Here is a 12,767-nt window from a genome sequence, read left to right as displayed (position 1 = left end):
TCAGCCACTTTCTCTGGCAGCCCATTCTATATACGCACCACTCTGTGAAGAAGTTGTCCCTCAGGTCCTTCCTAAACCTTTCCCCTCTCACCTTAAACCTATACCCTCTAGTTTTCAATCCCCCATCCCTGGGGAAAAGATTATCTGCATTTATCCTATCTATGCCCCTCATGATTTTATACATTTCAATAAGGTCACCCCTCATTCTCCAACATTCCAAGGAATAAAGTCCTATCCTGGCTGACCTCTTCCTGTAACTCAGTAGAAAGTGAGGACTGCAGATGCTGGAGATCAGAGTCGAGAGTGTGGTGCTGGAAAAGCACAGCAGGTCAGGCAGCATCCGAGGACCAGGTGAGTCAACATTTTGGGCATAAGCCCTTTATCAGGAATCGAGGAAGGATTTATGCCCTTCATTCCTGATGAAGGGCTTATGCCCAAAACATTGATTCTCCTGCTCCTTTTTCAGCACCACACTCTTGACTCTTCCTATAACTTAGGCCTACTCTTCCTGGCAACAGCGTTGGAAATCTTCTTTGCTGTCTTTCCAGTTTAAGGATGTCTTGTTACTTTGTCCTTTTATCTTTGATTTTCCAAATCATCCCTCAGGTGAAACACACGCACAGACAGACACACTCCAGCACCTTTCAGGTGAAGGCTGCCCTGGTCGTACATCTCTGTCATTGCCTTGAACAGGCTGGTGTCAGTGCCTGAGAATGGAAACCTATTTTTCTAATGACAGTCTTTCAGCCACTGATACAGCTCTGATCTAAGTTCTGGCTCAGACATCTTTCCACTTCTGCTTGTTATATCGGCCTCCTTCCCAGTGGCAGAACTTCATTCCTTGCACCCATGCCTTTGGTACTTCCATGGATCACAACAACTGAGTTCTTTCCTTTCTTTCCAGCCGAGAGCAGATAACCATGGCACTGAGCAGGCAGCATGGCCTTTGGGCTATATACAGAGAATGGGCTGCTGAGAGTAGTATCTGTAGCCCTACCTATGCAGCCCCTACTACCACTTCATTCCTTTTTACAACCTCCACTTGAATGTCCTCTGTACAATGATGCCATGAGCTCTCACTCATGCAGTTTGCAAGAACCATTAGTTTATTATTTAAAGGGTGGCTCAGTGCTTAGCACAGCTGCTTCGCAGCACCAGGGTGCTGGGTTCAATACCAGTCTTGGGTGACTATCGTTGTTGTAAATCACCAACACTCACCAATCTTCTCACCTAGGGTTCAGCTCTTATACTGTGCTGCTAGTCTTCAGCTCCCTCTGTCAGACCACTTCTTTTTTTGTAAAAGATCAAAGTAATCCTTCCCTCCCACTGAATTCCATCACTTAGCGAATTGCAGAGCCGCCTGTGTTCCTCCTTGCTGAAATTCCCCAGAAATGAGTCCGAACTGCCAGCTAGATAGTTCTAACTAGTAACCTAACTGGGTAATCAATTTGAAAATCGAAACACACCATATTCATTATCGTCGAGAGTGTAGTGCTGAAAAATCACAGCAGGTCAGGCAGCATGCGAGGAGCAGCAGAATTGACGTTTCGGGCAGGAGCCTTTCATCAGGAATGATTCCTGATGAGGGGCTTATGCCCGAAATGTCGATTCTCCTGCTCCTCGGATGCTGCCTGACCTGCTGTGCTTTCCCAACACTACGCTTTCGACTCTGATCTTCTGCATCTACAGTCCTCACTTACACCACATTCATTAGCTCTCCATTATTTAAACAGGTGGTTAAAACCTCAGTAAAACTAATTTGTACAAATAAATTTAAAAAAAAATGATTTGTCAAAACTTATTTCCCTCTAAAGGTCCCTGAATTATGGATTCCAGCATTTTGCCCAATACTGATGTGAGGCTAAAGAGACAGTAGTTCCTGATTTTCTCTCTCCCTAATTTCTTTAACAGGCTAACACTTGCTGCCTGTTCACATCTGGTCAATCATGTTGTTAAGTTTGTTCATCTCTTTATTTAAGGTTAAGAAGAAGATGGTCGAGAGTGTGTTGCTGGAAAAGCACAGCAGGTCAGGCAGCATCCGAGGAGCAGGAGAATTGACGTTACAGGCTGGAGCCCTTCATCAGGAATCATCAGAGGATAGCTAAGAGCTACGTTCTTCCCAGCCCCCCCCCCCCCCCCCCCCCCCCCCCCCGCCCCCCCCCCATTTCATTTATCTCTCCATCCCCGAGGCTCTCAGCCTCATTCCTAATGAAGGGCTCCGGCCCAAAACGTTGATTCTCCTGCTTCTCGGATGCTGCCTGACCTGCTGTGCTTTTCCAGCAACACACTCTCGACCCTGCAGACCTCACTTTGGTGGTGCCTATTAATTGTCTGAGCACATATACAATATGAAGGAAGCACTGTGGGGTGGAGGGAGCTGTAAGACTGTGTAATCAATAAACACTATCCACAAAGGAAGGTGTCTTGGTTGTCTGTCTCATCGATTTGCTTGAATTACTCTATCCTTCACTAATCTTTTACTGTTAACATGTTTGAAGAACATTTTACTATTTGTTTAGCACAGCCTGCCATCCTTTCCTCGGGCTTCCTCTTAGTCTTCTTTATTGCAGCCTTAGCCTCTCCTGCATTTGAGATACTTTTTCTGATTTCCGTTGCCATTCTTAATCTTTCTTTCTTTCTTTATTTTCTTGTCAATATCCTTAGTAATACAGGGTACTGTAGTTTTGGACATACCATTTTTATTTCTCAAGGGAATGTACCCAGTTTGTATTGGACAGTGGATGGAGTTGACAAGACCCAAAGTAAGGTTAAGAAATTTGAGACTTCTAGCTCCATCAAGTTTGGAGGTGACAACATTCTGAATTCACCAAAAGCATTGTAATCCCCTGTAAAGTACCCAGTTTAAACCTCATGGTCAGCACAGCTGTAGGATGAAGTCCAATATCCTTACAGTTGAGCAGGCCATCCTTGAAAAAGGCTCAAATATAGCTGTACATGGAACACTGCCAGCTTCCTGGGAAGTTACTGGATTTGCTGTTTAGACAACATGAACTTTGAAACAGTTCCTTAGCAAGAAATAAATCCGCGAATCAATGCATTTAGCAAATGTTATTTGCATCAGGACATAGCAATTTAAAGAAACAAAGGTTAAATACATGAAAACTACAATGGCGTTTTTCATATCCAGCCTCTCATAGGTTAGAAATCCTACTGAAGGATGTAGGATTCAGTGTCCTCTTTGGCAAGAGACCGTAACAAGCTGTAGTAATGGACTTGCCAAAGTATGGAATCAGGAAAAACGTTTTCATCTTATACTTTGTAGGCTTGGTAACTAGATATAGTCAGTCTACAACAACATATAAAGAAAAGAGAATGATAAGACAAGGTAATGGAAAAATGGATAAGGAATGGAAGGGGGGAATGCTAGCTAAAATACAGTGAAATGGGGGGATTTCATGCAAACTCAATTTAGAGATATGTGTGAAAATATAAGCACTGCAGTACTGAACATGAGAGCAAAATATCCCTTCCATAAAGGAGAATGTGCAAGAAATCACACATAGAAAGATGCATAAAATCCCTACAGTGCAGAAAGAGGTCATTTGGCCCATTGAGTCTGCACTGACCCACCAAAGAGTATTCCACAGAACCACCCCATCCCTGTGCATTTAGATTAGATTCCCTACTGTATGGAAACAGGCCCTCTGGCCCAACAAGTCCACACTGATCCTCTGAAGAGTAACCCACCCACACCCATTCCCCTACCCTGTGTTTACCCCTGACTAATGCACCTAACACTATGGGGAATTTAGCATGGCCAATTCACCTAACCTGCACATCTTTTGACTGTGGGAAGAAACTGGAGCACCCGGAGGAAACCCACGCAGTCACTGGGCACAGCAAACTCCACACAGACAGTCGCCTGAGGCTGGAATCAAACCCAGATCCGCTGTGAGGCAGCAGTGCTTACCACAGAACCACTGTGCCGCCCCTGACTAATGCACCTAACACTACAGACAATTTACCATGACCAATCCACCTAGCCTATACATCATGGAGCATTTTAGCACAGTCAATCCATCAAACCTGCACATCTTTAGACTGTGGGAGGAATCCTATGCAGATAGGGAGAACATGCAAGCTCCAGAACCATCTGAGGCTGGAATTGAACCTGGGTCCCTGGCACTGTGAGGTTGCTATACTATATGCTACTCCAATGTTATAAATTTTGAACAAGCCCACTAAGGACATGGATAGGGGCGGCATGGTGACACAGTGGTTAGCACTGCTGCCTCACAGCGCCAGAGACCCGGGTTCATTTCCCACCTCGGGCAAACTGTCTGTGTGGTGTTTCTCCCTGTGTCTGCGTGGGTTTCCTCTGGGTGCTCTGGTTTCCTCCCACAGTCCAAAGATGTGCAGGTCAGGTGAAATGGCCATGCTAAATTGCCCATAGCGTTAGGTGAGGGGGTAAATATAGGGAAATGGGTCTAGGTGGGTTGCTCTTCAGAGAGTCGGTGTAGACTTGTTGGGCCGAAGGGCCTGTTTCCACACTGTAAATAATCTAACCTGTAAGTAATCTAAGTTGCAAATTTATTCATGTGAAGAACTTACTGCAAATGATTGGAAGGAATCATCTCTACAAATTGTTTTTGGGAGACCTAAGAGATGTTTACAAAATTATGAGGGGCATGGATAAGATAAATAGTGCAATTCTGGTCTCCTTCCTATCGGAAAGATGTTGTGAAACTTGAAAGGATTCAGAAAAGATTTACAAGAATGTTGCCAGGGTTGGAGGATTTGAGCTACAGGGGGAGGCTGAACAGGCTGGGGCTGTTTTCCCTGGAGCGTTGGAGGCTGAGGGGTGACCTTACAGAGGTTTACAAAATTATGAGGGACATGGATAGGGTAAATAGGCAAAGTCTTTTCCCAGGGGTCAGAGAGTCCAGAACTAGAGGGCATAGGTTTAGGGTGAGAGGGGAAAGATATAAAAGAGACCTAAAGGGCAACTTTTTCACACAGAAGATGGTACATGTATGGAATGAGCTGCCAGAGGATGTGGTGAAGGCTGGTACAATTGCAACATTTAAGAGGCATTTGGATGGGTATATGAATAGAAGGGTTTAGAGTGATATGGGCTGGGTGCTGGCAGGTGGGACTAGATTGGGTTGGGATATCTCGTTGGCATGGATGGGTTGGACCGGAGGGTCTGTTTCCGTGCTGTACATCTCTATGACTCTATGAGTAATGATTGAAAATACTTTGACCTCTGAAATAATCTGCTAAAGAGTGTGTGGAGGCAGACTCAACTATGGTATTCAAAAGAGAGTTGGACCATTAAACTGAAAAGGAAAGTAATCGCAGTGTTCAGTGAAGAGTAGCACTAGGTACTGTGTTGACTATAATTACATCAGTCAGGTGGACCTCATGGAATATGAGTGCCCAGATTGGGGCTGTTAATCTGGTCCAATTGGGGAGTCCTGGCTGACAGAAAGAAGCAGGAGGGTCGGGCTGCCTTAGAGTGGTCGAAAGGTGGGAGGGGTGGGGGCTTGCTGGGTCTGTATTGTTTAATGTACAAATGTCATTGTCACTGTCTTGTTAAATGTGGAACTGGGGTTTGAGGGTTGTCCTCCACTCCCTGTAAAATGGTCAAACGATAGGGTTTGGGGCCTAGCTTTGCTGCTCCTCTCCCTTGTAAAATTGCTGTCTCTTGTACAGCTGTAAATGTTTATTGTAAACTGTTTTGCAATCTGTTTAATAAAATAAAAAAAGAAGCAGGAGGGTCAGGGTAGTGCTCACTCTGAGGAAATCCAACCAGGTCTCTGCACGTGTAAATAAGGGGTAACTTGGTGACAGGCCTGTGTGGGGTTATTTCAGGTACAATCCTAAATCCTAGCATATTGTGCCATCTGATGAGCTGAACAGGCTCCAAAATGTTGACCTTTCCATGACCCCTCGCATCGTGAACCTCAGCTCAGTTTGTTTCTGCCGTTCGCTTCCAGGAGAGGGCGCTGCGAACCAGGTCCCCAACGGACTGCGCGCTGCTCCTCCTGGCCGCAGGAGGGCGCCGATGCTCCACACTGGGGAATGGGAAGAACCATCGGACCGCCCTACGGCTCCTTGTTGGCTGGAGGCGACCTTTGGCGGTGGTTCCTCAGAGAAGGGAGTGGGAACGGCGCCGACAGGCAACTGGCTGCAAGACACTGAGGGAGGCCGCGGAGACCGGGCCGAAGTGGGGGGGGAAATAAATTGAGAGGAGCAGGGTGGCCGGGACTGAGAAGGTGAGGGCCGGAGCTCTGTGTATGTGCGGCGGCGCTCGGGTGGAGGGGCGGGGCTCGGCTGAGTGGGGGGCGGGGCTCGGCTGAGAGGGGGCGGGGCTCGGCTGAGAGGGAGCGGGGCTCAGCTGCGGGGAGGCGGGGCTCGGCTGTGGGGGGCGGGGCTCGGCTGGGGAGGGCGGGTTTCGGGCGGAGGGGGCGGGGTCAACCTGTCTCCATGGAAACAGTCGCGGTTCGAACCCTGATTTGTGATCTGGGTCCCCCCGGTGGCCATATGTGGTAACTGCACTAACTCCCTCAAATATACTCCCCAACTGCACCCACTCAAACAGACCCCCCTGAGCATTCTTCCCCCTAACTCCCACAATGCTCTTACCCTATCCCCTGAACCCCCTCGACCAATCTCCCCGCCTCTGATCCTCTCACTCCTCAATCTTGCCCCAGTCTGCTTCAAATATGACTGAGGACAGTCTTGAGTTGGATGGCGTTGTGATCTCACGAGGACCTGAACTGGATAAGGATGATTCACTTCCTTTGTTAAAGGGGTTTTATTGAACAATTTTGGTTCATAAAGACAGCTACCATCTTCATGGTCACTGTGTTTGTTTCCGGATTATTGTTTTGAACAGAATTGAAAGGGTGTTCTGCTGGAACTTCTTGGATTTGCAAGAGGTTTACTAATCAGAGCCTTTGCGCTTTCCCACATTGTAACTCCGGACCAAGTAGCATCGGCAATGGCAAGTGGGAAGTTGGTGCCCAAGGAGAGGGAGTGGGCTTTGGTGATCACCAGCTTTTTGCTGTGTACTACGGCATTAATGGCAACTTGCCGTGCCCATAAGGTGAGTCCTAACAGCACCTGATCACTACTATGTTACAGGAGGAACGTTGCTGCAACAGAGAGAATACAGAGGACACTGAGAGAATGATAATGGGACTGGGTGGGAGGTGTTTAAGCAATGAGAAAGGATTGGAGAAGTTGAGTTGTTATCTCTGGAACTGACCATGCTGAGGAGCGATCTAATTTGAGTGTATGAAATTATCAAGGATGCGGACCAGTGCTTCCCTTGCAGGCTTCTGTTGTGAGCCCATTTTAATGCTTGGTGCAACCCTAGGGTGATAACTGGGGGCACAGGAGGGAGAGGCATTTGGCCACGGTGGGTCTTTAACACAAACAGTGATACAGACAAAACGTACAGCTCAGATACCTGACACTTTTCGGCTCTGTTGGGGTCAACAACTGGAACTCGGAGCTCATTGTACTAGACACAGGCTACCCAAAAAAAAGTACCCATATTTAGAGGGCCCTCACTTCCAATCCCAGGATTGTCCCATTTTGGCGTTCCCTCCCATCACTGCTGGCTCAGAGCTTGCAAGTCCAGTTGCTCCCTTGAGCCCACTATGGGATCTTGGGCTTCAATAGGATGGATTGGAAAATCTGTTCCTCTAACCAGGCAGCATAGGTTTAAGATGCTTCAGTATTGCTGAGCAAACACACATTGTATCAAAGTTCTTCATCTTGCACTCATCAGGACATCTTGCAAGAATACTAATTCTGCTTGAGAGGAGAATGCAGATTGGTTAGCGAGTGAATCTGATTTGCAGAGGCAATACTATGGAAGATGCAATCTTGAATGCTAGCTGACAGTTAACTGCCAAGATTTGTTTAAATTTTAAGCTATGTTGGTTGAGAGATTGGTCAAGACATTTCCCTGAGAAACAAACCAGTGAATGGATGTCACTTATTGTGATGATTGAAACAGGCGCAGTGTGTTTTTTATGTTCCTTCTGTCTGTAATGAGATCAGAAGTCACACGGCACCAGGCTGTAGTCCAACAGGTTTATTTGAAATCACAAGCTTTTGGAGCGCTGCTCCTTCATCAGGTGAAGGGGCTTTCTGAGGGAGTAGCACTCCGACAGCTTGCGGTTCCAAATAAACCTGTTGGACTGTAACCTGGTGTTGTGTGACTTCTTACCTTGTCCATCCCAGTCCAACACCAGCACCTCCACATCCTGCCTGTAATGAACAGGGCACTTTCTATTAATACAGTACATGGAGCTCCACGTATACACGCTGCAGCTCTGACTGACAATTGTAAATTGGTTGTCAGTAATTGGTTGCAGAATCACATCTAATATTGGACATTGGGATGCAGGTTTTGCAAGTATAAGCTGATTGAGTGCACTCAGTACCTCGCTTGTTGTAAACAGTTGAAGGTGTGTGCTGTTTGATACCATCTGCCAATCTGGCTTGTCCACAAGGGCCCCCACCAAGTTTTACAGATTTACCATTGGAAGCATACTATGCAAGTGCATCACAGCCTGGTATGGCAACTGCTCTGGACTGTAAAAAAAACTGAAGAAAGTTGTAAACTCAGCCCAGACCATCATGGAAGGCAATCTCCCAACACTTACACTTCCCATTGCCACAGAAAAGCAACCAACAACCTCAAAGATACCTCTTCCAACCTCTTCAGTCAGGCAGAAGATACAAAAGTCGAGAGTGTGTTGCTGGAAAAGCACAGCAGGTCAGGCAGCATCTGAGGAGCAGGAGAATTGACATTTCGGGCATAAGCCCTTCATGAGGAATGGCTTATCTGCAGTCCTCACTTTCTCCTAGAAGATACAAACGCTTAAGCACGCGCACCAACAGATTCAAGAACAGCTTCTTCCCCCCTGTTATTAGACTGTGGAATACATCTCTCAAATTTTAAATCTAATATGAGCTGTGTTTTTGTGCACCTCCCGTGCAGCCATAACCCTATATGCTTTGCTCTGTTCAATCACCCTATGATCTGTATATCCTTGTAAATTAAGATCTGCCTGTACTGCTCTTAAAACAAAACTTTTTACTTTCATCAAGTATGTGTGACAACAATAAATCAAATCCTATGGCATCACACTGGCACTGAAATTCAAATACTACACTTATGTTTGTGTGCTTGGCAGAGTAGCAGGTACGAGCTGAAAATGTATGGCTAGAAAAGCGCAGCAGGTCAGGCAGCATCCAAAGAGCAGGAGAATCGACGTTTCCATGCCCGAAACGTCGATTCTCCTGCTCCTTGGATGCTGCCTGACCCGCGCTTTTCCAGCAACACATTTTCAGCTCTGATACTCCAGCATCTGCAGTTCTCACTTTCTCCTCGAAGAGTAGCAGGTAGTTCACCAGGAGAGACAACCTGCAGAAAGTGAGGACTGCAGACGCTGGAGAGTCAGAGCTGAAAATGTGTTGCTGGAGAAGCGCAGCAGGTCAGGCAGCATCCGAAGAGCAGGAGAATCGCCGTTTCGAGCAGAGGCTCTTCATCAAGAATGTCTACCTGCCTAGTTTAACGTTCAAATAAAGTCTGACAGCTAACTGTTTAATGTACATTAACTAATGCATTCTCCATGGCCATCAGACACCATGTTCCAGGCAATCAGCATTCTCCAGTCATGTGGTAAACTTTGTTTTTCCCCCTTGAATTGGTATTCTTGTGAATTGTCCTGATGAGTACAAGAGGAAAAGATTCAACAAAGTGTATTTTTTCAGCAATACCCTCAAGTTCTGCATAACGAAACTATCGGGTTTTAAAAAAAGTAGCAGAAGGTGAGTCGAGAAGAGATATTTTTACCAAATGGCGTAAAAACCCTTCAGGGAAGCGATGCCATGGTCACTAAGAGCTCCACAGTGAGAGCTAACCAAACCCTAATCCCTGTTTCTGATGCCTGGAGTTAAGGCCAAGGCTGCCTGACAAAAGAAACTCTAATTTGAGTCTGGTAGAAAGACTATTTAAACTGAAACTAAAAGTAGAAGCAGGAAGTGTTAGAGCAAGCGGAGGACTCCAGACTATCTCCAGTATCTGTGTCTTGTTTCTCAGGTAAATCTGGGGTGTGCCACTGGCTTCCTGATGCAGGCCAGTGCGGGGGCACTGAGTGCCATCCACTCGTACACTGAGGAGCCCTCTGTCCTCCTGACAGTCAGCCTGCGGGACATCAGCTGGCTCTCCATGGTCATCGGGCTGCCCCTCGTCTCCTTTGGCTTCCACTGGCTCAATGGTGACCGCCTGGCGGCAAACTCAGCAGCGGTTGTCGGCATCCTGATCGCCGGCTGCTGTGGTGGTCTGGCTGAGGAGGGCCGGGAGACCGCGGTGAGCTTGGCCATTGCTGCTCCTGTCCTCTCTGTCCTGACCGTCTGCCTCGTCACCACCAACCTGTACGGCATCCTGGGCAGCCTGGCCGTCGGCTTAGCTGGCATGGCGAAGGAGTTTCGGCTGGGCGAACAGCTGGGCCTGAAGGAGGTGGTGGTTCGGAATGTCCTGCTGACCTGTGGAGTGGTGGCACTGCATCGAGCACTGGACACACAGCAGCAGCAGCAGGCAGAAACAACATGACCCCTGCTCTGTCACCGTAGGAACACCATCTTCCTGGAGCTATCACCAAACGGGAACAGAAGGACCCTGATCCTTGACTTCACTGGCATGATACAGGATGCCCTCAACCCAGGTTGACCTTTACTCTCTAACCTCTTAACCCCAGGCCACCCATGTGGTCAGCAACAACTCAGCTCTGAATGAGTGCAGAAGAACTGACCAGACAGCAGTGAGGTGGACATTGCGTCCCCAGCGAAACCGGTTTGAGTGAGAAAGTTGTTCAGCTCACGTTCAGATCATTGCAGGAACAATGTTTCCTGTCATTTAAATGTCTTTTATCCCAATAAAGTTCTGGTTCTGTTGTGCATTGTGTGTGTTTTGTCTGTCTGTGTTTCACTACATGATTTTCTGTTCCTGTCATTCCCATTAGGAAGTATGAATTCAGCACCAGATAATAGTCTCACTCCTGAATTATCCTTGAGGACTGGTGTAGAACATCCTGAGTGTCAGGCAGAATGGAAGAAGCGCTACTGTTTATTTAATCCTCTGCTGTCCCTGTCCTGGGAGCATTTGAATGGGAAAGTGTAGAGCGAGCTTTACTCAGTATCTAATCCTGTGCTGTACCTGTTCTGATTGTGTTGGGAAAGTGTAGGGGGAGTTTTAGTCTGTATCTAATCCCGTGCTGTTCCTGTCCTGGGAGCGTTTGAATGGGAAAGTGTAGAGGGAGTTTTACTCTGTATCTAGTCCCGTGCTGTCCCTGTCCTGGGAGTGTTTGAATGGGAAAGTGTAGAGGGAGTTTTACTCTATATTTAGTCCCTTGCTGTCCCTGACGTGGGAGTGTTTGAATGGGAAAATGTAGAGGGAGTTTTACTCTGTATCTAGTCCTGTGCTGTTCCTGTCCTGGCAGTGTTAGATGGGGGGACAGTGTACAGTGAGCTTTACTCTGTATCTAACCCCGTTCTGTCCCTGTTCTGGGAGTGTTTGATGGGGGGACAGTGTATCCTGGGAATGTTTGATGGGGGGACAGTGTAGAGGGAATTTTACTCTGTATCTAGTCCCGTGCTGTCCCTGTCCTGGGAGTGTTTGAACGAGAAAATGTAGAGGGAGTTTCGGCTGGGCGAGTAGCTGGGCCTGAAGGAGGTCGTTGTCAGGTTTTACTCTGTGTCTAACCCAATGCCGTGTCTGTCTTGGCAGTGTTTGTTGGGGACAGTGTCGAGGTAGCTTCACTTTCAGTTTAACAGAGTAGAAAGAGCTTTACTCTGATTGTAATCCCATGCTGTCCCAGTCCTGGGAAGATTTACGTGGGACTGAGTGGTGATGGGGAAAAGTGTTTCATCTGTCATGAAGACATCTGTAATTGCAGTGAATGCAGACTTGGCTGTGGGAGTGGAGGATATTTACCTGAGCACACCTCTCTTGACCAAGTCTTTGGTCACTTGTCCTCATCTGTACTTTGCTCTTGTGACTTTTAAAATAATTCTTATTATGTTCATGTGAAGCACTTTGATATAGTTAACTATATCACGGGTGTTATTTGAATACAGCTGGTATCCCTACCTTAACATCTGGAACTAGCAGGTCATATTTTCAAAGTATGAGGTTGCACATTTAAGACAGAGATGAGGATGAGATTTTTCTCTCTCGGAGGTTTGTGTGTCTTTCTCAAAAGACACCGGATTCAGAATCATCAAATATTTTTAAAACTGAGGTAGATTGGTTCTCGATAAGCAAGCGGATGAGAGGTTGTTGGGGATACGCAGGAATGTAGAGTTGAGGTTGAAATTAGAGCAGCCATGATCTTATTGAATGGTGGGGCAGGCTCGAAGGGCCGAGTAGCCTATCTCTGTTCCTTGTTTGTTTGTACCAAGCAGTCTGAGTTTTCCCTCTTATAGCTATGAATTGGGGCATTCCTTTCCAATATTGCCCCTTGCAGACAGTGAATTGAACACCAGATGGCCTCCTTTTGGGAGCAGGACATTGTAGCAAATAGCAGTGTCCTTGTGTTAATTTTGTTGCTTCTTGCTCAGAATGTTGCTGAGAATCTTCTAAATAAAAAACAGTTCTGTTATTATCGCACCAATGGAAGCGTTGGTTTGGATGTAACATTGTTAAATTAGCCATTCCCGTCTTTTCCAGACTTCCACGTTTAAAGTCCTCTAATCTGGTTTCCGTCCCTGCCACGTTACTG

General features: G+C 46.8%; 1 protein-coding gene across 2 annotated transcripts; it reads left to right on the top strand.

The window, feature by feature from the left end:
• The first annotated feature begins 6,053 nt into the window (after window positions 1-6,053).
• On the top strand, window positions 6,054-10,946 carry LOC132816181 (transmembrane protein 276-like). 2 transcript variants are annotated; one of them, XM_060825675.1, is made up of 3 exons: window positions 6,054-6,239; window positions 6,960-7,072; window positions 10,088-10,946. In XM_060825675.1, the coding sequence occupies exons 2-3, from the start codon at window positions 6,968-6,970 to the stop codon at window positions 10,598-10,600; spliced, it is 618 nt and encodes a 205-aa protein (XP_060681658.1). In that variant the 5' UTR covers window positions 6,054-6,239; window positions 6,960-6,967; the 3' UTR covers window positions 10,601-10,946. The 2 variants fall into 2 exon arrangements, with proteins under 2 accessions (XP_060681658.1, XP_060681657.1); XM_060825674.1 differs by having other exon boundaries at window positions 6,863-7,072.
• Window positions 10,947-12,767: the final 1,821 nt, after the last annotated feature.

The sequence above is a fragment of the Hemiscyllium ocellatum genome, chromosome 5 (genome assembly GCF_020745735.1).
Source record: "Hemiscyllium ocellatum isolate sHemOce1 chromosome 5, sHemOce1.pat.X.cur, whole genome shotgun sequence".
Taxonomy (NCBI): Eukaryota; Metazoa; Chordata; class Chondrichthyes; order Orectolobiformes; family Hemiscylliidae; genus Hemiscyllium; species Hemiscyllium ocellatum.
Note: the sequence above shows the minus strand (reverse complement) of the source record. Positions and strands in the feature narration are given on the sequence as shown.

Coding starts and splice junctions, on each gene's coding strand:
- LOC132816181 (XM_060825675.1), top strand. CDS start 6,968: ATGGCAAGTGGGAAGTTGGTGCCCAAGGAGAGGGAGTGGGCTTTGGTG. Junction 7,073..10,087: donor CAACTTGCCGTGCCCATAAG/GTGAGTCCTAAC, acceptor CTTGTTTCTCAG/GTAAATCTGGGGTGTGCCAC.